General features: G+C 35.1%; 4 protein-coding genes across 7 annotated transcripts; 1 reads left to right on the forward strand and 3 right to left on the reverse strand.

The window, feature by feature from the left end:
- Positions 1-1,000: 1,000 nt before the first annotated feature.
- Positions 1,001-7,046, forward strand: LOC120336190 (uncharacterized). Of its 2 annotated transcripts, none has more exons than XM_078109674.1 (4): positions 1,001-2,444; positions 2,551-2,631; positions 3,535-3,663; positions 5,405-7,046. In XM_078109674.1, the coding sequence occupies exons 1-4, from the start codon at positions 2,393-2,395 to the stop codon at positions 6,859-6,861; spliced, it is 1,719 nt and encodes a 572-aa protein (XP_077965800.1). In that variant the 5' UTR covers positions 1,001-2,392; the 3' UTR covers positions 6,862-7,046. The 2 variants fall into 2 exon arrangements, with proteins under 2 accessions (XP_077965800.1, XP_039259740.2); XM_039403806.2 differs by having other exon boundaries at positions 1,002-2,444; positions 3,535-3,624.
- Positions 7,047-7,977: 931 nt separating this feature from the next.
- On the reverse strand, positions 7,978-12,308 carry LOC120336243 (uncharacterized). 2 transcript variants are annotated; one of them, XM_078109950.1, is made up of 6 exons: positions 12,200-12,308; positions 11,544-11,779; positions 10,909-11,081; positions 10,736-10,813; positions 9,814-10,650; positions 7,978-9,645 (listed from the first exon to the last, which is right to left on the reverse strand). In XM_078109950.1, the coding sequence occupies exons 2-6, from the start codon at positions 11,695-11,697 to the stop codon at positions 8,377-8,379; spliced, it is 2,511 nt and encodes an 836-aa protein (XP_077966076.1). In that variant the 5' UTR covers positions 11,698-11,779; positions 12,200-12,308; the 3' UTR covers positions 7,978-8,376. The 2 variants fall into 2 exon arrangements, with proteins under 2 accessions (XP_077966076.1, XP_039259807.2); XM_039403873.2 differs by having other exon boundaries at positions 7,978-10,650.
- A 1,371-nt stretch (positions 12,309-13,679) lies between these two features.
- Positions 13,680-16,948, reverse strand: LOC120336178 (uncharacterized). The gene is made up of 6 exons (XM_039403792.2): positions 16,783-16,948; positions 16,311-16,450; positions 15,982-16,049; positions 15,420-15,485; positions 14,848-14,937; positions 13,680-14,635 (listed from the first exon to the last, which is right to left on the reverse strand). The coding sequence occupies exons 3-6, from the start codon at positions 16,043-16,045 to the stop codon at positions 14,499-14,501; spliced, it is 357 nt and encodes a 118-aa protein (XP_039259726.2). The 5' UTR covers positions 16,046-16,049; positions 16,311-16,450; positions 16,783-16,948; the 3' UTR covers positions 13,680-14,498.
- A 1,853-nt stretch (positions 16,949-18,801) lies between these two features.
- On the reverse strand, positions 18,802-25,373 carry LOC120336921 (uncharacterized). 2 transcript variants are annotated; one of them, XM_039404713.2, is made up of 7 exons: positions 25,309-25,373; positions 24,466-24,643; positions 24,054-24,305; positions 23,565-23,803; positions 22,585-22,677; positions 22,164-22,253; positions 18,802-22,085 (listed from the first exon to the last, which is right to left on the reverse strand). In XM_039404713.2, the coding sequence occupies exons 2-7, from the start codon at positions 24,524-24,526 to the stop codon at positions 19,515-19,517; spliced, it is 3,306 nt and encodes a 1,101-aa protein (XP_039260647.2). In that variant the 5' UTR covers positions 24,527-24,643; positions 25,309-25,373; the 3' UTR covers positions 18,802-19,514. The 2 variants fall into 2 exon arrangements, with proteins under 2 accessions (XP_039260647.2, XP_039260648.2); XM_039404714.2 differs by having other exon boundaries at positions 18,803-22,085; positions 24,502-24,643.
- Between the last annotated feature and the right edge of the window lie 2,053 nt (positions 25,374-27,426).

Consider the following 27,426-nt stretch of genomic DNA (forward strand, 5'->3'; position numbering starts at 1 on the left):
AAATTAATGATATTTGCCAAATGCCAATGGTTCATAAACTATTTTTGAGTGCGTCACGAAATATCAATCCATTTCCAAAATAAATATATTTGATGTTCCCGTATTTATAACTTCATAAAACGATTACAATCATTTAAAAACAAGCTCATGTATCGTACTGATTGGGAACGTCTTTCAATGTAAAACTCTTGCTTGTTGCAATTAACTGTTAATAAATTCTAATTTTTATTGCAACGCATCGAGACCTATATTACTGAAAGTGAAATCGTCGCGAATTTGAAATCCCGCGCCCGTGATAGCTGCATTCTGCGCATAGCGCTTCTTCACTTTCAGCGATAATTTAACTATAATAATTTAATTATAATTTAATAACATATTGTTACCAGTTTATTGAAAAGATCTGGAAGACAACGCATGTAACTGCTTTTCGCAGACAGACGATTCCAAACGAGTCTTGGACGAGTTTGCTACCCAAAAATCTCGAAGATTGAACATTATTCTTTAAAAAAAAATTTCCATAAGATTGAACATTATATTACGATACTTTTTACTCGAAGATTGAACATTATTTTGCAATGCTTTGTTTTCGAAGATTGAATATTATTTTATGACACCTTTTTTCGATGCTGCCACATTTGGCAATCCTTTGTTAATGAACCATACATTTCCAATAATTCATTTTGTTATTTGCTTATGATCCTGGTGCCATCGCTTGTTAAAGATGCACTACAATTACATAACTAAAATTCGTAATTAGCGATAAGCCGATAACCAACGATAACATATGTGATTAAAAGTATGGATGCGTTGAATGTGGCGAGGCGAGAGCGCGCTTGTGGAATAGTTTTGACGGCAATAGTGTGATACGTCCGTTGCTATTTGTGTCAAGTGAAAGGTAGTACAATTGTATTTAAAAATGTTTAGTGTAGATTGTCACAAAGTGTAGATTCCAAAGGGGGGGGGGGGGGGGGGGTTACGACCCATGTAACCTCCCCCCTGGCTGCGCCCCTGCTTATGTCTGTATGTTTTGTTTTCTGGTTTGGCAAAAGCAATAAATTCCCTCATGTATATCTTATATCTATATGCCACATATATATTACCAAACTGCAAAAGATTCTCATATTTACCATGAAAAATGGTTTTCACCATTTTTGGTGGAGCTGAAATCCAACATTTCAGAAGCTTGGATAACCCCTGTTCAATTGTTAAATAAGTTAACTACTGTAGATAAATAAAAAAAAGTTTCAGAACTTTCTAAGTGAGGGGGGGGGGGGGCTCACAAAAGGCTTGCGGGTATAGTTTAGATACATGTTCATAAGGATAGACAAAGGTCATCTTCCAGGATTCCTGTAATGGTTTCAATAACTATTTGGTTCTTTTTGCTTATATTCATCTGCATCCATGCCCGAACAAATTGTTGGCAAACTTGTCATGCCTGTATTCACATGTCTCTCTTTGAAGCAGGCAAGATGGTACCAAATAATTTCAACAAATTTATTTCGGGTATAACTTGTATCTATTCGATTGATTGATTTACCGATAACCAGACCTTTTTTGACTTACTACCGACCCTTTCTCCAAATGAACCAACTAAGATAGGTGAAGGTAGGTAAGATAGGCGCTTGTATATCTAAGATATCTACGACAGCAATGTAAGATATCAGTGGCTGCCTGTACCCGGCTTTGTTATGAGCGAAATGTGCGAGTAACCGCCAAACTGGAATGAAAAAATTTCAATGAATAAAACATACACTAAAAATGACTTAATCTTATAGACCTACAATTTACACAAATTCAGTATAAACTTAATGTTTTTTATTACATTTGTCCAGATGTTTGGCATCTCTTTTGGGCTGATTTAGCTGTGCTTTTACCTGCAACAGTTTCATGGTTCGAAATTGATCTTTAAATTTGTCATATTGACTGCTGTGCTTATTCTGATAATGTCTAATTAAATTGTATTTTTTTTATTGTACTGATAGGAAAGTGACAAATTGAACAGTGTGCTTTGAAATTTTGAAAAATGCATAGAAATATTGCAACACCCATTTTTATTGAAAATGCGACCTTCTTATGTACTTTGCATTTCTTCTTAATCACTGAAGTGTTTTTTTGCTAGCTTGAGGTGTGTCCATAATCTCGTCAAAACGAAAACAAAAAAATTTGTAATTTTTTAAAACTACTTTCTGTAAATTGTTGTGTTCTGCGTGGATAATCAATTTCAATTAAAAGGTATGAAAAAAGTATTACATTTAGATAAAAAAAAACTTACAAAATGTAACAATCATTGTTTATCGCTCGAGGACGTTGGAAGTTCCATGGGGCTGCATGAGCACCGTGGGCTGCGAGTTTGAGACCCCTGGTATAGATATAGGTAGTTTTAAACTGCAATATGGATAAAAGCGACAGCCATAAACAGGAAACTGAACAGAATCGGCTATCAGGTACGCACGTTGCATGTTTTAGCTTTGCTCGAAATATTTTCACATTCTTCCTGAAACGGGGAATTTTTGTGTATACCTATGGAAAGCCTAATCTTTTGTTTTCCAGAGAATGGAAGCCAGGCTCCATTATCAGACCGAATGAGAGAAGAACCGTCATCAAATGTTGTGCCGGAAGTAAATGATGCAGGTGAGAAGCTTTTGTGAGATTTCAAAAAAATATAGAGGCTGACTCTTTGTTTGTGATTCGTGCTAGCGTTAACAATACGCTCGCTACCACACCCTGCGTGGGTTCGAATCCCGTTAGAAATAATAATGTGCGAGAAGATTGCTAGACAGTCTAATCAATTAATTGTTATTATTTGTATTCACATTTCGGCACAGGCACTGTCACATAACTATTTGTTTTTGTATTCTACACAACTTTCAATCATCACAATATTTACAACATTACAAGTAAGCTTTGCCCGTGAAATTTATTTTCTCGGGATTATGTAGGCCTACTCTGTTCATTAATTTATTCCAGTATGATTGTCATGATGTGTTTTCACTTGTGTGAGTGTGGGTGAATGGACAAGCGCTGGGTACAGCATTCTTTTTAAACCTGTATACAGGTTTTGCCCATTTTCCCGATCTTTAAGTTGTCCTGAACTGTGTTTTTTTTTTTATTTGTGTTTTGTGTTGTACACGAAAGTTCGAAATAAAATTGTATTGTATTGGTTCACGTAATCGCTGGTCGGTTCGACTTCCTCTGGCATCAAGTTCATGCATCTAAAACAAATAACTGGTTTACTATCTCATACCCCACAAAAACTGTTAACCGGACGAGAGGCTGTGATTCGTCATATGCTTATGTCGTCTAATTGGCCTTCCTCTTTTCCGGGATAAATAGCCTATATAGGTTAATCCTTTTGTACATACCGGTATATCGTGATTTTATTTGAGACTGGTTCTGAACCATGACCTTTTGTCTAAAACTAGTAGAATGAATCATTTGAAGATATCTAGTTTTGAGTTTGCTTATACACTTATTTTTTCAGCTTGATAATCATGCTTAGCTGATGCTTTGTTTAATTGTCGTCAAATTTTACAGATGCAGCAAAAACGTTCAAACCTGATGATAAACAACAGGCAATCTGCTCTCAAACCTCAGAAACTGGAAATCTCGTAGAATTATCAGCAGGTAAATTTGTACAGGTTTCTACGGGTCTCGAGCTTGAAGGTATGTTTCATTGTATAATGAAATTATATTCTCAAAGTCTTTTACCAGAGATTAAACTTTGATCGCTCGAGTTGAAAACTAAAACTATGCTTTATCGTTTTTGATATTGCAACAAATCGGGGCTGTGATCCAGAAACAAATACCATTTCAAGTGTGGATAACTTTCTAATAATCTCAATATTTTTTGTTTCAAATCCTGTTTAATTAGATAGCCTACATCTCAATTTCAGTGGTTGAAACATATTTGCTTGAAGCTAACTACATCTTGTCATGCTTTTGTCTGAATATCGTGATATTCAAGATTTTGTCTTACAATCTTCGAGTTGTGTACCCTATTCCTAAATATTTCTGATCTCTAGACCAGGGCTTCCCAAACTATGGAAATTTAGGTTCCGCGAAGAAAACACCATTTTTATTCAAAGCACAATATCTATTGTACTTTTTAGACTCTTGATTCGAAACAAAATTATTAAAACTAGTGTAAAACTAAAATCTCACGTTCCGAGTGAATGCATCATTATATCGTGTTTCCCCGGAAATAAGATATTGTCTTCAATTTTCTTCCGAAAAAAAACTAGGGCTTATTTTTAGGGTCTTTTTTAATTTTTCAAAAACAAAATTACAAAGTAGAGAATTACAACTTACAAGAATATTAATAATACAAAATATGAAAAACGATTTCGATTCACTTATAAATAACAGGTTTTTATACAAAATAACTGCTAAACACAAATTACAATCAATTTGAAACAAGTAGGAAAGATTTCTTACTATCGACTAGATCTTAAAAAAATTTGCTTTATCGACTAGGTCTCATTTTAAGGGGAGGGCTTATATTAAAATTCAGCCTAGCTCGTATATTCAGGCTGGGTCCTATTTTCTGGGAAGCACAGTAGAATCATGGCGCTTGCATAACAATGCCTATTCTTATCGTAAGACCCGATTTGCTGAGTGCGCTTCGAAAATTAAGAGATTTGTGTTGAATATTAACTACCGTAATATATACGAGGAAATATTAACATATTTTATTTATTCTAAGTTTTATTGTTCCTTATTATTGTAAAGGATGTGTATAATAATCAATGAATTCATTTTACCTTTCTATGTTGTTTAGTTTCGGTTATGTATTGTTACGTAACAGTAGAGGTAAACCCTACTTGCTGCAATTTCGTTGGCTGCAGTTTATTTTTTTTACTGAACAGAGATTAGCGAATAGGAGTGATTTTTTAGCATTTTGAAGAAAATAAGGAAGAGAAGTTAACCTTTTGCCTTTATTCATTAGGCTCACATGTTTATAAACTTCAGAAGGCATAAAGTACACATTTACGATGATAAAATTGTATTTTATTCGAATGCACCTTTTTTTCGTGTAGGTGCGCCTCGAGTTTATTTGGCGCCGCATGAACCACTGTCTTGTGCTAAATTTGATCATTAAGAGTGAGTAACAATGTCGGATATAGACCATGTCGTCGGTGGCCAGACATCGTAATTCATAATCATTGAGGCCTGCATCAACAAACATTGAGCCACGGCTGGACTTGTGATGCAGCAAAAAACATTCGCACCCATCACACTGAGTAATTGAGTAACGTTAATCTGAGTGAATATATGTTTGTTTAGGAAGCCCTGCTCTGATCAATAAATTGCGATATTTGTAATTAGTACACAGATTGCAATCTCTGCTAAACGTGAAATAACCCTCGCACAAAATGTTAGAAAATGGTTGTTTTTACATTCACAGAAAACAAAATTGAAGATGGAACCTCTACAATCATCTATAATACAAATAAGTGCCTGGGAAAAAGAGTTTATGCGGGAAAAATAGTAAGGCAAGTGGTCGTACAGGATAAATTAGCTGTCAAACTTCGAACTATTGATAGAAGCTTGTCACAAGAAGATATTGATAAACAGTATTTGGATGAAATAAAAATTGCAATTAAGTTGCTTGCACATGACAATGTGGCCAGATATGTAAAACATCTCACATGCTACCTTTCCAACGAACTTACTGTTGTTATTGTCACAGAGCTATGCAACCACGAGAAATTAGAAAGCCATTTGCCTGGATTCTCAATAGAAGAAAAAAAAATATTGCTTGTACAACTTTGTCATGGTCTAAAACATATCCATGCAAAGCAGATTACCCACAGAGATCTCAAACCAAGCAATGTGCTGCTTTCAATAGATGGAAAACATATCAAAATTATTGATTTTGGAATCAGCAAGGAGTTTGCATTAGATGAAAATAAAACAATTACCAGATCATCCGGGTTTAGTGGAACCCTTGGTTGGGTTGCATCAGAAATGTGTCCAGACGACCGATCCAAAGAATTTGAAGCTTGGGTCAAGGCTGATTTATATTCATTAGGTCTTGTTATTTATTTTATTTTCACTGATGGAGAACACCCTTATCAAGGAGATCGTTTTGATAAGCATCAAAGTATAAAGATGAAGAAAAAACCAAATTTTTCTGTCATTGAAGATGCCAAACAATTCCATGAAAGGTATTTACTTATTGATCTCCTGAAGATCATGCTCAGTCATGAACCAGACGCTCGTCCTGGAATTGAAAAAATACTTCAGCATTGCTTTACATGGAAGGAAGAAAAGAAAATGAACTTCATTCATGTTTGCCATCGATATTTTGAACAACCATGTGATGAAGACAAGGAAATGCCAAAGAGAAAAGCAAAAAGAAAATTAGAGAGCAATGGATCTGTGGAACAGAGAATGGCATACGTTGTCAAAGAAAGCATTGATACTTATAGCAGTGATGACAGTCAAGATTCAGTCCAGTTTGACCCTCCAAATGAAGAGGTACCACAGGACAATAACGAACTTGTGCGGACCGAAAAAGAAGATGAAGCGTTGAAAAGAATTTATGAAATTGTTAGCGAGAACTGGGTTGAATTGATATTGAAAAAACTGGAAGATCCCAACGATGGAAATTGCAACCCATATAAGAACAGCTTTACTGATCTAGTTCGTTGTATTCGAAACACTCATGAATATTATGATAAGAAATCAAAAATAGTGAAATCCAAACTTGGTTCAAAAGATAGAGGCATGTGGAACTTTTTCGCTTTAAACTTTCCAGAGCTCTTCATATACCTATTCCATCTCATGAAAAATGGATTAGAAGGAGATGACAAGAAAAACTACTTGCAAAAAGAGGCAAAGAATTGTGCATTGCCGTAAGAATCCCTTATCGAATCGTGTCTTTGGCATTGAAAAACTATTTCATGACCACATATATCTAAAAAACAAGAAATCTCACTTCATTCATCTCTTCGGGACACAAGAGCGTCAAGGGATGAATATGAAGTTTAGGGATTATAAATCTTTCATTCATTGTTTAAATCCTTTTTAGTACTTGATATTTTTTCAGAATTTGATCATACATGGCCAATTATGTCATCAACAGACGAAAAATCACCAAATTATAAGTTGACACTTTTTTAGTTGGCTTTTCTGGTATGCATCATACAAGGCTGAGAAACACATAACATCGTTGTTTAATTTGGATTTTAATTGTTAAAACAAAGAGATCTCATCAATGACCGTTCATTTCAGTCACTCGCTGTTATTCAATCAAGAATTGGCTGATTTTCTCGATTATTAAGCATGCGTCACTCCCATAGTTTTACACTGATTGTTTAAATATGCATTAAACTACCTTTCTTCTTATAGTCAAACTATGTATGTCTGAGAAATTCTGACCTTGGGGCGACTAATGACATTAGGCCGACGAAACGTTACAGAAATATATTGGTGTTAGTTGGCAGCAAGACTCTTGGAATTACTAAAGAAATTGCAAAACTGTAAATCATCGAATATCATTGTCAGGAGATACGAAGCGTTAGAAAAAAGGGGTTTGAATCTCGGGATCCCAACCCCAGTTGGAATAGCTAGAAAAAACTCAAAAACGTTCTGCTATTAGATATAAATATACGCTAAAATTGTTCTGTGGGCCGCACGGAATGCATCGGCATGACAGGGTTTGGACTACCCTGGTCTACCTTATTAAAAGACTCTTAGACTCACTACTAGATCGTTGAAATGCGATCGTGGAACCGCCACATAGTGCAAATAGTTCATTGGTCCAATTGTTGAGGAGAAAAAAGATTTTTTTTTTAAACAAAAATGCAACAACAAGAAATACTAAAAAGAAATAACAATTTAAGTAAACGACAGTCTTTTTTTTCATCCAAAATAGGAAATTATTCTTTAATAATTATAATGACTTCTCTGCGATCGCCAGGAGTTGCGTAGATTCCAAACCTACCATACGTTTACAAAATTCATGGTATCCTGCCTACAACACTAAAATATTTTTCAATTACCATCACTCATTCCTTACAGGTTTGATTCACAGGGTCTAATCTAGTTACTTCTTAATTAGGAAGACAATGTTTGGAACTAGTAATTGTATCTCACAGTTACTTCGTCTACAAAAATGAGGCTTGATGGTTTTGTCTATAACTTACTCTATTTTTTACTCTTCAAATTTTACTCAAATTGAATTGTAAAAGTAAATTAAACAACCAGAAAAAAAAAAAAAATAATTCATTATCACTATTCAACAATTTATATTAAAAAAAATGCAAAAATCGAATAGATGAAATAAAAACACAGCCAGATGATATGGACGTTAAATGAGAAGCATCATTGCATAGAAATGGTCATGTTCACATGACATTAAAGTAAATGTTTTCAAAATAAGTCTTTCAGTTCTAACCAATCTGATGACTTTCCAAGTGAATGTCTTTCGCACCAGTCTGGATCACGATTCAACTCTTGAGCTACTCCAGACAAAAAGTCAATAAACTTATGCATTTCTTCCTGAGATTCGGAAAACCCTCCGTTCCATGAAATGTGACGCATTTGCGTTATGTTAAACGATGCTACATCAAATGTAACTCCTCTGTACGTCACCAAGTACTGATCGCTGATATTTTTGTGTGGCATTTTTGGATTACGATTGATTCGTCGTGAAGTTTTATCTTTCAACTCAGACGTAGAGGATATTAGACTAGAAGAATTTGAAGTGTTACGCATATTCAATATTGAGGCATAAGCCGACTTCATTTCATGATCCGAATCAGATAAAGTATGATACCCATCGTCATTCGAGGTGGAAATAATATCTTCGTTCATCGATCCGACTAGTCTCTGAAATTCTTGTTCAGACATGGGAATGCCTACAAGACGGTTTTTTGGTCTATCCAATATAGGAGAGCGAATCATGCCAAAATTTCCCGGCTTTCTATTCAAATCGTAATCCTTTATAATATCAGATCCCGTTACATGAATGTCTCCGTCACACGATTGCACAGTTTTTCGATTAAAAACGAATCTGCTATTTTTGATTTTCTTTTCAGTGAGACGTTTATCATCGGTATATCTGGTTTCATTCACTGTCTGCTCAACTGCGCTCTCTGAACGCCTACGTCTTGATGAAGTTTCAGATCGGTCAGAGTCGATGGAAGGACATATTACGGGAACCGTACGAGGTTTCAGGTTTTGTTTTAAGGTTCTTTTCACCGGTGTAGATGTCGCAAAATTTTCCACCGGTTTTGTCTTCTCTTCGGAAATGTCAGTAATGCTACGACTTCCTTGCTCTAACAGACGATTTTTTACCGACGACAATTCCAGTTTTTCCAGAGTACCATCTCTGTTGTTGAGATTAGTTGTGGCAGATTCTCCTACAATTTCATCACAAGGTACAGTCAATGGTTGACGTTTACAAATCGGATTCTCATTATCAACGTTCTGCCGTTGAGACAGTTTTCTGTTGGTATCCGAGGCGCCTTGATCTTCTTTTTCAATGGATTTGCGCAACGCGGAATTGTCGGATTGTAGATGTTGAAGAGTCAATTCTTGTTGATGATAAGCCGATTTCAGACGTTGGAAGTTGGAATACATTCGGTTATATGTATTGTTTTTTCTAACAATCTCTTTTCTAACATTAGTCAGAGATTGCTTCATGTTCTCATTTTCCTTCATCAAATCATGTTTTTGTTGTTTTATTTCATCAAATTGCAATATAGGAACGTTACATTCAACTGATTTGTCTTGTTTCTGAGTATTTCCTAGTTTGAACTCATTTTTCATCTTAATGAGAAGAGATTCAATACTCTTCACGTCGACCCTCAAATCAGCGTGTTCTTTCTCCATTGATTGACAGATTTTAGTATTTTGCTCCAATGACACTTTCATTGATAAATGCGATTGAGACAACAAGTTATAGTTTTGTTTGCCATTGCATTCAATCATTCTCATTTTATCAGTATTATTCTTAAACATCTCTTCAATTTCATCTTTCTCTCGTCGATGTGAATCTCTTGTCTGTTTTACTGCTTCGTGCGCTGCACTTAAATCTTCTTTCAACTTGTTGTTCTCGTAAATTAGTCGGATCATCCTGGCTTCACAAACTTCATCTTTGTTTTTTAGAAGATTTTCCCAGACACATTTCTCACGTTCAAATGCTTCGGTACGTTCCCTCAGTTGTAGTTCGTGAGCAGTAGCGGCAAGTGAAGCTTCAACTTGCACACGATTGACAAAATTGAGCAAATTTTTAACTTTGTTCCACATGAAAGTTGAGCTTTCCGAAATATTTTGTAAAGGAAGTTTACATTCGAAAAGCTCACCAAGATTCTCATATCCACGTTGAAAAAGCCTCAAATCAGTCTCTAGATTTTGCAAGGTCCTTACTCTACTCTCTTGGTCTTCCATTCTTCTCAAAACGCCCTCTTTCAGAGAGATCTCCTCTTGCCACTTTTTCTTGTATTCATCCACTTTATCTAAAGCTGACGATAAAGCACGTGATGAGATACGAAGATCTTCGGTTTGTTGCCTCAAGGTGGATGAACATGAATGCAACCGATTGCGCATTTTATCTGCATGCGCTCGTGTGACGTTAAGCGCCATCAAAGCATCTTCCATCTGGCTTCGACACAAGTTTGAGTTGGAACGATCATTATATTCCTAAATATAACAAATATATTTTTATCATTCTGCCCTCAGCAGATTTCTCTATACATATATTATATATTCTCCTCCTCAAACTTACCATTACAGTCTTAGCCGGATATTCACCAGTGTTGTTTTTGGTCTCCAGAGTATCAAATTTTTGCCGGACTTTCAGTCGCTAAAATAAACACAATGAATGTTAATAATTTGATACCATTGGGCTACTATTTTCATACATATCGCAGTCGTAGTGAATCAATATAAAATATTTACCTTGTCTTCGCAAGCGTCTGACATGAATTCGATTTCGGATTTTATTTCACATCCAGTACTTGCATCTCCACCATCTTGTTCCACATGACTATTTAGTGTATTGTTGACGGCCGGTGGAAACGAATTCTCTTTTTCAATTGGTCGGCTATTCCAGGTTATCTTTCTATAGGCGTCTGAAATGTGCAATTGTGAAGTTATTTGGAAATGCTTTGCTCTGTTACAAAGGTTCCAAGTATATTATTTTGAAAAAACTGGCAAAATTTTATGTCAGGATGTTGCATACGAGTCCGACATTATCAATAACAAAATTCGGGAAAGGAATTTACCAAATACATCTAATAGTATTCACTCCTCTCATTGAAAGTATATACTATGATCAATTTTGTTTCTCCAATCCCCTATTTTTGTCAATATTTGTAAAAACACAACTGAAGATTTTTCAAAGAGTCCAAAATTAGGTATGAACAGAATGTTAATTATCAACGCAACATCAAACTACTGTAATTGTTTAACAAAAATTAAAACTGCAGACCAAGTCATCAATTTTGTGTCTAACATGTATTGCTATATTTGGATGAAAAACCGCACATTAGCGCATAGGATATTTATATAAATATGAACTAGTGTGTACATACCATCGCATTTACATGCCGATTCATTTGTACTTTCCCGGAGATGCATGACCACGCGAGGACTGAGTTCATCCTTATCATTAATAGATAAAGGAATTTTAAACTCCTCATCAGTATCTGACATATTTGAGAACCTTTCAACAGTTTCCTCATTCATATTTACAGATTTGTCTGCAAGTTTTTCGACGTGTAATCCAACGGGTAGGTTTTATTCAAACAATTGAAGCTTAAAATGAACCCTGAAACGTGAATGTTCGATTTTAATTAATACCAAACGCAGATGAAAATACATAAAAAAAACAAGATGTGCCAATTGTGTCCAAAAGTTATTTTGGACCTAATACATAAAACTATTGGTACAAGCATTGCGTTCAATCTTACTGCAGCAGTCCTATTACAAAATATCAGATTTTTTCATTTCCAGACATAGATTAAATTTTTGTGGATGGATTTTATGTATGTTTCCATTATAATTTGCGATTATATATTTAATAATCTCTCGTCTTCGATCGAGTTCATCAATGTATATTTTCATATTTCTGAATTGTTGTCAGTGGTTCAATGTTGCGGTACAAAACCACCTCTATATGCCAATTAATCGAGTTATTTATATTTTACATGAGCTTAACGTCATATATATGTAATTACATTCACTTTACCTGTTGGTGGATATTGGAAGTAAGTTACTCTTTTTAACGATTTCTCACAATTTGAAGTGCAGTTTAGCGAACAGCGAAAGTCAAATTTATAACTGAGATCTGATCATCTGTTACCAGGGAAACTCTTAACAATGGAAATATTATTTAGTCCAATCAGAACGTTACATTCGTAACTATGCCGAGAAGTTGCTTTATTACATGTTGCCAGATAATTCAATTTGGTTCTTAATAACAGAGGAAGAAATATAAAAAAAGCTACATTCAAAAGAAAAAAGCTTGTTCAGTGCTTAGAGTAAGAATAATCAGAGTTAATGTTTTCGCACGGTTGACTAATTTTATTTCATTAACATAACTAGTCTTCTTAGTTTATTCATATTATATGCTTTGGTCTGGCATACTCTTATCGAATTTTTTAGCCATAGTTACGTTTCTGACGTCACAGTGGCACTGTTTCTTGGGTTGAATTTTAAAATCAAATGATAATGGACCTTTCCCCGAGCATCGACTTCCTTGTTTACTTCGTGACAATGGCCAATCAGTAGGGTGCAAAAAGTGACGTAACCTTGCCCCCTTTTCGCATCCGCTCAGACACTTTTCTCACTCAGACAGATTTCAAAGCGTGGTTGTAAACATTACCTCGTTTTCGCGTTTTTGAACTTTATTCGTTAGTTTTCAGTTGTGTTTCGGAAACTTGAATAAAATTCAGATATTTCAATGATCACTCTGTCTTCCTAGGAGTTTTGATCTAATTGCAGTAATATAAATTACTGTAGAAATATCTGTGATAGACTAGCCTGAAATTCTTTACCGGTACTTTCAAAAAACAGATTGTTGTATGCGATGAATCATAATGATGGTTTGAAACACATAACCCATTTTACAGGCGCCAACTCGCAAAAGCATTCTTAAAATAGCCCCGAAAATTTTGCAATGGTAAAGTATAGAAAGAATTTTCCGCAGGTCAAAGGTCGGGGAATGGTCCATAGTTTCAGCACTTCTTAAAATAAGAGAAGAATGTCCATGATATGTACGTGAAGGTCGCGTGTGGGTACATGTACAAGTGTGCTGAAGGCTAACTGAGTATCGAGTTTGCAGAAAAGATGGACGAACAAGCGCGACGCTATTAAGTGTTCCCGTGAAAAAACTTCAGTAAAATATGGGGTCTTACAAGAATCAGAGTGAATTAATAACGTCGTCAGTCATAGGTAAACACTGAAATTTAAATGGATTAGTCTTTTAGTTGTAGAGTAAAGCTATTTTCACAACAACATCAAGAATTCAGGAACACGATTTATGGACCCACTTCGTTTTTAATAATTTTACTGTGTTATAATTTTTATAATTTTTCGTAATTTTGCCAAAACATTTATCGATTGCAGAATATACATATTTTCTATAAAATAATCCCACCCGTTTACTAATGTCATTTTTTCGAAAATCAACTCTCAAAATATGCAGGAAACAACAATAATACTACAAATAATTCCTGGTTTTTATTATCTCCGTTTATAAATTCTTGGTATATACTGACAATTACTTACTAAATTGTAAAATACTTTGATTATACCCTCAAATATATATTTTGCTTAAATGTATATAACAGAATTTCATGCATAGTGTGATATATATTAATTAAAAAGAGTTTAAATTTGCATGCAGGCTGCAACTTAAGCTGATAATCTTTTGAAATGCAGTTCGAAGCGAGGGGCGTAACCAGAAATTTTCAACCTGTTGTTCGGAAATTTAGAATTGTTATGTCCTACCGGAGGCTGGAAAACGTTTCCAGGAGTCTTGAGGGTCTAAAAAACGTTTCAAGCTTCGAAAAAATCCTCATATATGGCACAGGAAAGAAAGTACCAATTTTGGCGACAATGACAATGCCTCCAAAGTAAGTAAGTAACAATGTAATTTAGTGCTTGATTTATGAAGTAAAATGTGAATAGCTGATACACTGTTAAACAAAGCAATCCATGTTGATTACAACAAGTATTTGACAAAAAGGTATTAGGTCAGTGGTGGGATTCAAATTTTCTGTCAGCCGGTTCCATCACATATTTTTCAACCGGTTCTGTTACAAAAAGTCATGTTTTTTCAGTAATGCTAACCGGTTCGCTGATCTCATAAAATTTCGTGAGACGGTTCTATAGAACCGGCTGAATCCCACCACTGTTTTAGGTTAATATGGAAGCAAAACGTTCAGTATAAGCTAAGAAATACTTCTATTTCATTATAGCAGTCGTGATGTTCGTTCTCGTCTTCAAAGATTACGTCAACTTGTTGAAGGTTTTCAATCTTTTTTTCAAAAATGTATAGCAGAACAGTTGCTTTTCTCAAGTAGAGTCATTGCGTTTGCTTCGATCAATGAATTTCTTATGTTTAATATATCTTCAGCGCTCATTATTGGTTTAGTAGTAAAAATTGAGTTGGTGACTTTACCTAGAAAATAACATTGCGACGTTGTAGCTTAATAATCATCGGTTTTTAGTTGGAACTATTATCAATTCATTATTCATGTATGGTGAAACGCAATATAAATCGAAAATTTAAGAATAAAAATATGGAAATAGATTGCACAAATAGGTAAAAACCGTGTATTTTTTACAATGTGTATTTTGAGTGTATTTTGAGAGTATCGATGCTACCATTACCTTCACGGGAATTGCAGAGTGAAACAATTAAATACGTCATATAATCCGTCATAAACACGGTTTCTTCCTTTAGTTCTCCTCTTGCTACAGCTGATAGAACAAAAGACATAAGTGAATAAAATGTTACAATTTTATTTCATGACATTACTATATATTACTTTTATGCTTTTTTAATAATATTTGCCCAATTCTAAGAATACAATATCATATGTCTTCAATGGCACTACTTTACAAATATATATAGCTGAAACAACTACATTGCACTATCGCTTAAAAAATATAAAAATTTTCTGAAGTGCCCGAGGGATCTCGAATTGTCCTAATTTTAAGGTGTTAGTTGACATCATCAAATATGATACGCAATGCTTTTTAAAAATATCGTTGTTGGTTATATTGTACCTGTCGTAACCTGTATTTGCATCATATATATATAATTTAAATGCTCAGGATGCAACTTGTATATTGATGAGTATATATTTGATTAAAACGTGATTTGAAGTTTTATAAATTATACTGTATTGCGTAACTTCATTTTATATGTTGTTGAATTTCAGATAATCGTGTTTACTTACCTTCTGCTATGGCATTCATGTCGTACTCGGATGAGCCAAGCATCGATGAGACGTAGGCTGGCCCACCTACAATGAAATTCGGAAGTGTTAAAGTTTTTTAAGCTAGAATTCATTTAGGCTGAGACTCCCTCTCATCATTTTGTTGATTGCCCCTTTCTTGTGATAGCTCAAGATATATTACTCCATTCATTTTTTTTTCAAACAGGGGGCAATTAGGAAAATAAAGTTTTTCCAAATTTCCAGCCTGAAAATCAAGCAATTTATTTTGTTTTTTTGCAAATACTGCACTATAAAATGTTCGATAACGGTTTTATAGATAAAATAAATTGCCACAATTTATTTGTAATCTTTATCCTTCTGATTTTAAAATTAATACTTGTTGCACGAGGTCTTCCACAGTATCCATATATAATTTTCTCATAACTTGAAGAGATCGCAGAATAACTGTTGGTCTGGATGGAGGTCATCGCATCCTTGTAAGTTTTATATAAATCTTTCTATCTTACGCCATGCGCGTTTATTTATAATTTTCATTCAGAACCTAAAAGGTTTAAAACCTTACCGACATTAATATAAACATTCCTTCTGGATAGTTTTACGTTGTGGACTGCAAACTTCTTTGACATTTGTCTGAAAAAGCCAATATATATATTATATATGCACGAAACCATGTTTGTTTTGTGTTTTCGAATCAAAAGTTAAGGTATAGATTATACTGCGCTTGCATATAACACTAAACCGCAAATTGCCATGTTATTAAAAGCAAAATGTTTTGTTCTCAGGCTGATAAGTAACGATGAAATTTATTTTTACCTATAATTATGTCAGCTTCATTACAAACTGCAAGTCCCAAAATAAAAACAAAATTATAGCTGATTTGTGATTACTCACCCCGATGCGTAATAATTGTAAAGGTTCGTTCTCACTCCGTATGGTATCTTTGTTATATTTTCTGCTATTTGGCAACCGACTATGTTTGAAAATATTTCATCCGGTGTATGAAGAGTTTGAAACCAGATATTCTGCGGCAACTTATATAAAAAGATATTATATATATACGTAAAAAGTTAATGAATTCTGAAGAACTATCGAGCATAACTATTTCACGAACGTGACTATTTCGCAGGATTTTCTTTCAACCATGCCAAGTCGATTTTTTAATTTCCGATTTTATTCATGGGTCCTTCATAGGTTACGAGTCTGAGTAACGATCAATGATTACTCTATGTAACCAAGTAAACCGGAGGTTATGTGAACCGTCATGAAATGATTGGAATCAAATCATAGTTAAAATCATATTCGATCAAATTGATTATCCCTATTATAATATGATACCAGTATATCAAATTAAGTTACAGAGTACCTTTGTAAAGTCAATATCGTAAGTTGGAGGTATGGTCCCACAGCCTTGTTCACTCGAAGTTGAAACGATCGTATATCTGAAGCAAGTTAATAAAGCAGCAACGAAAACCTTAGCCAGAAAAATGATTTGCGTATACAAGTTTGAAATAGCACTGTTTATTAGCTAAACAAAAAGGCACACTTAAAAAAATTTCACACGAAGAAAACTATTCTGCTGCTGTTTCGTTTCCAATATAGGATTGCAAACGAGGCCTCAAAGAAGTTTCTGCAACACGTGGCTCTGCAGCAGCGTGTAGCAGATTTCGCTTTAATTAAAGCTAGTGATGAGCATGTTTTTTTGCATAAAACTGGTTGAAAATACGGACAACAGTTTAACTGCTCGATTACTTAGCGATGGGCATTCGTTAAAAAGAGATATCCAAAATTGTGACAGTGATTGGTTTTGAAATCTGGACTGTAAAGTAGAATCACAATTTTAATCAAGCTTTTTTATTTTCATCGGGTTTATCATATTAATCCCTCTGCAGTTGATCGACGCCTCAAACGAAATACATTACAATGACAAATTCGTCCGTCGGTAACTTGGCACCAGGCTCAAAATCCTACTGCCCCTACTCAAAATACTGGGAAAGAGCTCTGCGGCCCATGCTTTTTTGCGCGTCTCGTGACCACCTGCAAGTTCATATCTTACTGGAATATTATACTTTTCTTGACTGTTTTCTGGTTTAAACGAAGAAAAATGCATAACGTTTTATATGAATAGTCATATTAATCAGGAAAAGCACGCAGACTAAAAAAAGCACGCGTGCCGATTTTTAGGTTTCTGAATCTTGCGAGATTTGTTGAAGCGCATTCTCGATGAATCGGAGTTCGAAAAGTGTGATTACTCGGCGCCAAGATGTCGCGATAGACGTCGCCAAGATGTCACGATCACGAAAGACGTAGCAATATGACGTCGGAAGAGAAAGTGCGTAATAAACCAACGCAACCTCGTCTTCGGTAAAGCGATTGAGACGGCATAAAAACAACAAAATAACGAAATTTACTCGCGGACGGGCGGTTGGGAACCACTGACTTAGACTGAGTTAACGGAGCGACGTGTGTCTCCAGTTTTTCAGCTTGGTATGAAGCCGGACGAAATTATACTCAGATGATCGATTATTTTTCATCTTTATAAACACGATTGATTTTACCTTGATGTGGGCGTTTAATTTAAATATAAAGCATGCAATGCAAAAACGATCTATTGATTTAATGTTTACATGATGCACACTTTATACTAGTGTAGAAAATAAATTGAGAATAAATTACATCAGGTGGCATTCGAAAAACAGTCACGCTCTTATTATTGATTGCAACAACAACAACCGAGTGAGAGTAGACTGGTTTGCCATTTTGGCAATATCAGTATTTAGTTGAAAATTTAGAAAGCATATATTAACGTGGCCAGAATGAAAAATGTTTTACGCAACCAATTTTAGAATTTCCTATTCAAATGAACTAGAAGTTTGATAAATGTCGTTATCAATATAGGTTACGCCAGCGGTTCCCAAACTTTTTCTTCGTGCGGCGCCGAATTATCGGTACTCCCGTAGTATGTATATCAGGTGAGGGTTGAGCCATAATTTTATTTCGAATTTTTTTTAATTCAGTTCTATTGCGAGTTCGGGGACTGTCTGTGTAGGCCAGGCGAATATACCCCCTGTCCACAGGCTTCAGTTCTTTAACACAACTTGATCTAGGATAGTCGAACAAAATTAGTTACCTCCATATTGGCATACATACTTCTGGAGCGCCAAATTATCAGGGAGAAAACTCACGGCGCATTTACACGAAAAAAAATTTGCTGCCTTTAAATAAAACTTCATTTTGTGATCATTGTGAACATGTATGCCTAAGGAATATTGACAAAAGTTCAACTCTTCTTTCTCATCTATGTCTGAATTTCCTCTGAAATACTAAAAAAATCACTCATATTCTCTACGCTCGGTTCAGAAGATAAATAAACTGCAGCTTACGAAATTGCAGCAAGTTGCGTCTGGATCTATTTTTTATTGTTAAGTAATAATAGAGGCAAACCTACGTAACAGAAAGTAAACGACATGGAAAGGGAAAATAAATTTATTGATTCATATACATAGCACCTAAAAAAGGATCAAACAAACTATCAAACAAAATACCTTTTCATAGGTCTACTCTAAATTTCCTTCAATTGAGTAAATTAGTGACAAGTCTTTCTAAAGCCAGCCGAATTGAAACTCCCGTATATCGTTATTGGCAGTTCTATTACTGAAATAGACTCGTACGCGACTGTTAGTTTCCACTCTTCCATCAGCGATCTGTCTGTTCTCAAGATAGGACCTTTCACATGTACTGTAAATTTTTCGTAATTGAATTGATAATTGAAATTATTGCTTGTCAACGTCCAAGCTACCGTCTTGTATATTTCTTGTGAATATAAAAGATATTCATGTAATAAATAATACTGTAAATAGGTAAGTGCAAGTTGGCTTTCGTACATCTATTAATTGCTCGCTGCGGCAAAACACATCAAGATGATGAATGGTTACGAATAAAAAAATCAATGAAAATTGGTACGCTATGTTTTGATGTACCGGTACGTTGTACGCATAATACATAACTCGGAAATATAGATAAACTGAAGCATTGCAATTGATCAAGAAACACGCGCTCCGATCAGGCGAAGTAATCACATGGTGAAGTGGAACGTTATCATTGGAAAAGTCCTTTGAGTTGCAACCAATCTGACGATCTCCCCAGTGAGTGTTTACCAGTCCATTTAGGATTATCATCTAAATCTTGGGCTACTTTTGCTAAAAAGTCAATAAATTTGATCATTTCAGCTTGTGAATCGGAGAATCCGACGTCCCAGGCAATTTGACGCATTTTCGTAATATCAAATGAAGATACATCGAATGTCACTCCTTTGTACTTAACTAAATATTGACTTCTCGAATTTTCGTTCAAACTGGATATAGATGCACGTCTGTTATCCTGCGAAAGTGTATCATCAGAGCAATCGTCAGCTACACTATTGTACGGGAACAATAAATTTGCGTGTAGCTGGTCCGACGCTGTCGCGATACTGTCATTGTATGTCGATCGGTCATTCTGTATTTCACTCAATTGTCTTCGACAATTTAAGTCCTCTGACGATGAAGAGTAACCGTCGTCCATCCAGCTTGATTCTCGTAAGTTTCTGTGACTCACATTATTGAGTTCAGATGACGTGACTGGTTTCTGGTCTATGTTCAATGATCCAACTAGTTTTTGAAATTCTTCCTCAGACATTGGAATTCCCACAAGCCGCTTCGGTTGCTTATCTATCTGAAGAGAAGTGAGGGTAGAATTTTTTGATTTTCGTGAACAGGTTGATGAGGTATGACTATTTAACTTCGAAGAAGACGAATCACGACACATTCCAAACACTTCTTCAACCTCACTTCCACTATTAGTTGCCAATTGTGAAATACCATTTCTAGTTGTCCCACATGAATATTTATTCTCTGGATTTTCTTGTCTCCATATGGGCAGCTTGTAACCGTTCTTTGTGCGTTTATACTTCGGTGGTCGCCTGAGATTTGTTTGACTATCTGAACAGGAAGAAGAACTGCTGCTTGGAATGTGATCACGAGCAGGACGTGACAAGGAAGTTCTCTTCCGCACTGGTGTAGAGGTTTTGAATTTATTTGCTGTATTATCTTCAGGTTCAGAATTGGTTTTATTAAAATTTAGTGGGTTCGTTCGAGTAAATTCTGATTCAAGGTTTCCCATGAGGTTACTAGGTTGAGCTACGCTATGTTGCAAGTGCTCGCCATTAGCTTCCTCGTTATCAGAAAAATTTTCATCTGCGCTTTCAGGTATGGTTTGAAGTTTGATTCTGTCGGTGTCCGACTCACTGTCAGGTTTTTCGAAAGACCAGAATAATCCGCCTTTCTGCCGCAATCGTGGCGAGTCATTGTTACCTGTAAGAGATTTTTCATCTGAACTAGATGTACTATGCCCACTTCTTTGACAATCATCGTTATTTTGTAACATTGTAACGGAGTGATTTAAAGAAGCATTATCGGCACGAAGATGTTGAACATTAATTTCCTGTTGATGAAAAAGCCATTTCAAATGTCGGAAATCAGAATAGATTCTGGCATATTCGTCGTCTTTTAAAAGTAATTCCCTTTTTCGAAAGTCGATGATTTCTCTCATTTCAATAATTTGCTCTCGTAATTGAGAATTTTGATTTTGCAAATCTTGAAATCTTTCAGCGTCAGTATTCACTGATGATCGAAGAGAAGAACTATCAACACAGTCGGCAAATTGATGAATTTGTGCGTCATTATAGGTAAAATTACACTCAACCGATTTGTCTTCTTTTTGTTCGACTTTCACTTGAAATTTCTGTATGGCAAGAATGTTTTGAATATTTGTGTTCTCCTCGTAAAGTTGATTCTTTTCATTTTCCAGCGTTTGACAAAAATTTTCTTTTTCTTTCAACGATAATTCCATGTCTGAAATAGATTTTAAAAATTCTTCTTGATTCTGCGAAATAATGCATTCCAGTTCTTTTATTCGAATTTCGTATTTCTGCAATTTTGACTCTTTATTATCACCCTCATCATTCGTCTTGCGCAATAAAGATCGCATCTCATTGAATTCATTTTTAATCGATGTGATTTCAGATCTCAGTTTACCGTTTTCAAATTGAAGTTTGTTGATTTTGGATTCAAAATTTTCAGTTTTGTTTTTATGAAAGGTATTCCAAGTGTGTTTCTCTGCCTCATGCGCCCCAAGACGTTCATTCATTTCGACTTCATGAACTTTCTTGGCGACAGCAGACTCCACTTGCAATCGCTCAACTAAATCAAGTAAATATCGTACTTTGTCTGATACCAGAGTAAGTTGTTGAAACGCGGTCTGTGACTGGTCATCGCACTGCAAAAGTCCGCTCAGCCTATCATAACCTTGACGGAATAGTTTTAGCTTTGCTTCTTCAGCTTTCAACTCCTCTATTTTGGATGCTTGTTCTTCAGATATTCGTATCATGTCTTCTTTCAACATTTTTTCTTCTCTCCATTTAGCTTTGTATTCTGATACTTTATCTAACGTTGACGACAATGCTCGAGACGACGAACGCAAATCTTCTGCTTGTTGCTTCATGCTAGATGTGTAAGTTCGCATACGATCACGCATGTTGTCGGCATTGCTTCTCGTTATTTCAAGCGCCTTCAAAGCATCTGCCAGTTGACGCTGTAGAGCTGATTTTGTATCGGAGAAGTCATCTTTGACCTGTAAGATTCAGTGAAGTTATTTATTTTCCATATATATTCAGTTACAATGATGTGTTTTTCAATCCACAAAACTTACCGCATCAGTTTGAACACCCGCATGCGTATTTTGTACAGGTATCTGAGCCATCTTGACTTCGTCAACGTCACGAGTTACTTTTTCTATATTCTAAAGTGTAAATTGAATAAATTCGATTTAAGATTGACATTTGACAGCTTGTAATAATGATTCGCAAAATCTAGAATACTGGATCAATAAATCATGCACACAATCACTTTTTTTTAAATTCGATCATTACCTTTTATTAAATTTTCTTAAGAAACATTATGGTAACATATCAAGAGGGAAATGAACAGCAACATAATGGCAAAATAGAACGACTGAATACGGGTAGCATTGAAGATGTTTTTTTACATATGGGCATTTCGACTTCAATTAATGTATTCATATAAATTTTCAAACAAATTTCCGTTTTTATGGCAATTAAAAGTTTACATGCCTTCTGTACAAAGTCTTCATCTGACAAATTCGTTTCAACTAACTTTATCTCCCGATTTTCCTCAGGCGATTCATTTTTCGTTTTTTCAATATCCTGCATAAATGTAAAGAACACCGATTCTTTCGATTTTTACTGTCATTTGAATTTCATCTAGTTGAACATTCAAGTTCTACAATCCATGAATAATAGTTAATATAAGATCATACCACATAAAAGCTAAGAACAAAAATTAAAAATACAATTTAGAATACCTATAATTATTGTAATCATAATCCCGATTCCCGATCATCATTATTCCAAATTTTCTGAAGTAATTTTTGGTATATAAAACTCTTGCTGAAAATTTTAGTAAGTTTACTGCACTACATCTACCTTCACATGTAAATCGAGCAGTCCAAGATACTAATGCATTACAGTAATAAAGTTCAGTTACTTGTTCATGACTGACCCAACGTATCTTTCCGAACGTTGGCTACTCTCATTCGTAACTGATGTGAAAATTTCCCGATTTTCGGAACCAATTCTTATTGAAAATATAAATCCAACGCAATCCAAAACTTGGGTCGTGCTACATAGCACATTCCCATATAACCAAGTATATATTACATGAAGTGATCGGCGACGTTGCCGATAAGCCAAAATTTACAAACGCTGTCTAATAATACCAACTATTGTGTATTTAGTGGGTGGGAGATACATTCATAATATTTTTTCCTGATAGTTTATGCGCATACGCGGAATGCCAACTATTGTCAGATAATATTATAGTCAAACAATCTTTGCAATTGTAAATATGATGTCTCAGGTAGAAAAATATTCACTTTGTTGACTATTACTATTGACTGACTATTTTTGTCTTTGTTTTTGTCCATTTTTAATTTGCTCATTTTAAAATTGGAACTAAATGACGAAGATGTAAAAACTGCGCTACCATCGATGTTATGTTTACATAATCTTATATATGTAGCCTATATATATACCTGATATTCACCCTCTGGTGTTAGGAAATATTTCTCTGCGTTCCCACACGATGTTAAATTTTCCTTTATTGTTGCAATATCATTTCTATGAAAAGCATTCTCTGTGACGATCGACGGTAGTTCAGGGACGCTGGTGGGTATTGAGTCGAAGATTGGGCCTGTTTCGTGATATAAAAATTTATGGAGTACATGTTTATTCTGTTGACTAATCCCGAGTATTTCATCACATTCACAATCATCTGAAAAAAAGAAACTGGTAAATTATTTCGTTCTGGTAAATATCTGCAAAAGTCGAAGAAATTATATATTCGCGTCTGCCCGGTTTAAATTGGAACCTTGACATAAACCAATGACACGTTAAAAACTACATATACACTGGTAAAGTAGATTTGCTGAAATCTCTGGGAAGGAGCAATGGCGTAAAATTCAGACGGTCATATCCGTTTACACGCAAATAACCATGAAAATTATAATGAAAAATAAACTAACCGCGTGGTGTTAAAGAAGATTCGCATTCGCTAATTCTTTGAAACTCCAAAACTCCACGCGGACTGAATCTATCTTCGTCGTCTGAAGATAGAGGGATCTCAAACCAATCTCCAGGCTGCTTTATGCTCGGAGAGATCTCAGAGATAAAATCTGATGGCTTTGAAGATCGATCAGGTAGATCATTACAATCCTCACTACTTGTTGTTGTAACGTTGTTTTCTGAAAACACAGCAACAGGAACCCAATTCCAACCTGAAAGCAAAATGTAGAGCTGGTGTGGAAGAGTAGGCTACCGACTAAGGAAATGTCACACTTATAATCGAATGCTTTAAACTAGAATGGTACAGTTTCAGTTTGGAACGACAAGGAAATGACTTGGTCGTGTTTCATTAATTATATACTTATAACGTACCTGATGAATATTGAAATAACACATTTGGTGACTCACTTGCTTTCTGAAATGCAGCAAACATTGCAGAATGCTACTCATGTACTGACTTAGTGGCGACTTTTCGCTTTCTTTTCTTATTCTCCAGCAATACTCAACTAAGCCATTGCAATAACTTTATTACGTCACAGATGTATCCATGCTAAAAAAACAATGAATTAGCATTTTAATGAAAATGTTTGACTCAAAAACAAAACAAACGATTTTTGGTTGTCAGTCTTGAGCATGCATTAGCAATGGAAATGAATAAATCGACTGTTTCAAATGGTTTACCCACTAACGATGAACTTGGGTTGGGCATCCGCATAGTTTCACTCACTTTCACAAAAGGGAGGGGTGAAATGTAAAAACAAGACAAATGTATATTTTCCGTTCGAAGCCCTGAATCAATTGGGCTGCTATAAGCGGTGACATGAATGCTAGATGTATTCACAGCGACATTCACCTACAATCGCAACTCGTGTGATTACGCAATATTTCATTCAGTGTGGTATTTAATCAATTTTGCAGCATGTGATGCATTAATCCAAAGTTCTTATCGATCTAATAATAAAAACACAACGTAGTTCATAAATAGAATCACATTGCTTCATGACCCACCCCCCAACCCTCTTTCTAAAGCTTATTACAGTTTGGGCCGGAAAGCCAAAGCCCGGTCGAAACACTGTACGCTTCAAATGAGCTTTTGTACAAACAGTTTTGAACCTCAAATAGGTTCTTGTATCCAATTAACTTATGCCATGAAATACCTATAGCTGCTAACTGCTTCACAAACCTATGTTTGTCTATAAAAGTTATAAATATTACCCGAAGTATTTCTTAACCGACAACTCCACTACGTTTTGTTTGAAGAGGTCTGTTGTTGAATCGTCTGTTGTAATATAAACGAATTCCACGACCCATTGTTTGAATCCAGTTCCATTGTTTGTTCTTGGTTACGCGTCGTAAGGATAATGCTATTTGCCTGTCATGCGATTTTATCCTTGGGTATTGGTTATATCTAGCTCTAAAGTGCATCAATAATATATGTGTGTATGTATGTATAATAAATATGTACAGTCAAAACCAAATAGAATTGGACTTATTTGCGTAGCCCTAAAGTATTAACAATTGCTGTCTTTAAAGTTAGTTATGTGTGTGATTTTGTAAAGCTCATGTTTTCTAGCACCTAACTATCGACTGCTTGTAATTAAAATATAATTATTGCTCATTCGCTTTATCACATCGCTAAAATCATGTTTAAGGGACTATATGATATTTTTATGAGTGTTAATGATACCAATCTCTAGTATCAATTCATTTTGAAACTCATAGTTGCATCCGATGACACGGGATATCTGAAGGTAAAAGATGGTTAGTTTTTATCTGATGTTTGTACATACGTTTTTGTCACAAAACCCACGTTTGATTTTTGAAGATGAAACAGACATTCGAATTATGAGTAGAATTTGAATATAAAATTTCATTGAGGTTTTCGATTAAAATTTATTTTATATTCTAAGACAGGCCTGCCCAACCTTTTTCGTCTCGCGGGCCACTTTCAAGTGACGAAATTCGTTGCGGCCGCAAACGTTTGTACCAATACCAGCTAAGTCCTGATTTCGGTGTAGGTAATTTACATAATCAATAAAAGGCAAGTTTATTAACATCAAATCAATCAATTTAATTACTGTTTTCTGGTTACTGAGTGGGGCTGGCAAATTAGTCGAAAATCTAGTCGAATATTAGAATAGCAGTTTACAACTCAATATCTGGTAACACGGGGCGTGAACAATGTTCAAATGAGCATAATGTGCGCCACTGTTGCGAGAATATCAAGTTTAAGTGGGCCGTTTCGTAAAATTTGAAACACCAATACAAAAATTTAATGAAGTAACATTACAAAGATTTCTGAGTGAATAGCCTATATATACTTTTCGTGACCAATATGCAGCAATGCCATTAAGTCAATTTTATCAGAATTATTGACGGATACGCAGTGACGATATTTCCGAAATCTTATTTAACCTAAACATTTGATAAAAAAAATACAAACATAAAAGGACAACGAGTCCCAGGACCAGTACCAAAGATATTGTTGACATTTTATTTTACGCTGGCGATGAAGACGATCAAAGCAGACACGTAAGAAAACAATCAGAATGAAATTAATTTGCAAATTTAGGCTCCAAATTCATTCCTATAATTGCGCTCAGCGTTCGTCCTCAATGATCGCACAATATCTTTCAAAACTGACGTCGATGTCTACCAGGGTGCAAGACTTGACACATACGTAATAATAGGAACCGGCATTTGAATATAGATAGATGGCAGGAATAATCACACCAAAATCAGAAACGTACTCAACCCTATATATTGATATATAACATAGTAAAAACATAAAAAGTCTGCTTACAAACTTTATAGTGCGGGCCACATACTTGAGATAGGTTACAATGCGACGTTCACAAATCTCACAATTTATTTTAGGGTGATAACACATGGCAATCAATGTGGAAGTGTTTAAAGAACTGACTTATACCAAATACCATATAAATCAGGAAACATAATTGTTAAATCTTTTAGAATTTAGGAAAACGCCCTTTTATGAGTATGATCAACATACTCCACAATATATATATTTTATCAAAAATGTAGTCTTGATGATATACAATTTGGATTTAAATGCGTTTCAATTACGACTAAAAGTTTGCGTGTATAATAAAAATTGTAGCATAAGGTCTTTCACGACAGGCTATATGGACGGAATTAATCATGGTTATTAGAAGCCAATCGGATTTGTCGTTAAATTATGCATTAGCGGATTAACATGAGCCAAAATATAACCATACATTAACATTGACAAGCAACATACACATACATAAAAAGGTCATTACATAAATTAAATATTAACCCTACTAGGTTGCAATTTCGCGTCCTGGCATT

The sequence above is a fragment of the Styela clava genome, chromosome 2 (genome assembly GCF_964204865.1).
Source record: "Styela clava chromosome 2, kaStyClav1.hap1.2, whole genome shotgun sequence".
NCBI classification, from domain to species: Eukaryota; Metazoa; Chordata; class Ascidiacea; order Stolidobranchia; family Styelidae; genus Styela; species Styela clava.

Coding starts and splice junctions, on each gene's coding strand:
- LOC120336243 (XM_039403873.2), bottom strand. CDS start 11,697: ATGAATGAGGAAACTGTTGAAAGGTTCTCAAATATGTCAGATACTGAT. Junction 11,082..11,543: donor ATCGGCATGTAAATGCGATG/GTATGTACACAC, acceptor TGCACATTTCAG/ACGCCTATAGAAAGATAACC. Junction 10,814..10,908: donor CAGACGCTTGCGAAGACAAG/GTAAATATTTTA, acceptor TGTTTATTTTAG/CGACTGAAAGTCCGGCAAAA.
- LOC120336178 (XM_039403792.2), bottom strand. CDS start 16,045: ATGTCAAAGAAGTTTGCAGTCCACAACGTAAAACTATCCAGAAGGAAT. Junction 15,486..15,981: donor GAATGTTTATATTAATGTCG/GTAAGGTTTTAA, acceptor ATTTCATTGTAG/GTGGGCCAGCCTACGTCTCA. Junction 14,636..14,847: donor ACTCTGCAATTCCCGTGAAG/GTAATGGTAGCA, acceptor GTTATTTTCTAG/GTAAAGTCACCAACTCAATT.
- LOC120336921 (XM_039404713.2), bottom strand. CDS start 24,526: ATGTTTGCTGCATTTCAGAAAGCAAGTGAGTCACCAAATGTGTTATTT. Junction 22,678..23,564: donor CACCAGAGGGTGAATATCAG/GTATATATATAG, acceptor ACATTTATGCAG/GATATTGAAAAAACGAAAAA. Junction 22,086..22,163: donor CGGGTGTTCAAACTGATGCG/GTAAGTTTTGTG, acceptor TGAATCTTACAG/GTCAAAGATGACTTCTCCGA.
- LOC120336190 (XM_078109674.1), top strand. CDS start 2,393: ATGGATAAAAGCGACAGCCATAAACAGGAAACTGAACAGAATCGGCTA. Junction 2,445..2,550: donor TGAACAGAATCGGCTATCAG/GTACGCACGTTG, acceptor TTTGTTTTCCAG/AGAATGGAAGCCAGGCTCCA. Junction 3,664..5,404: donor TACGGGTCTCGAGCTTGAAG/GTATGTTTCATT, acceptor TTACATTCACAG/AAAACAAAATTGAAGATGGA.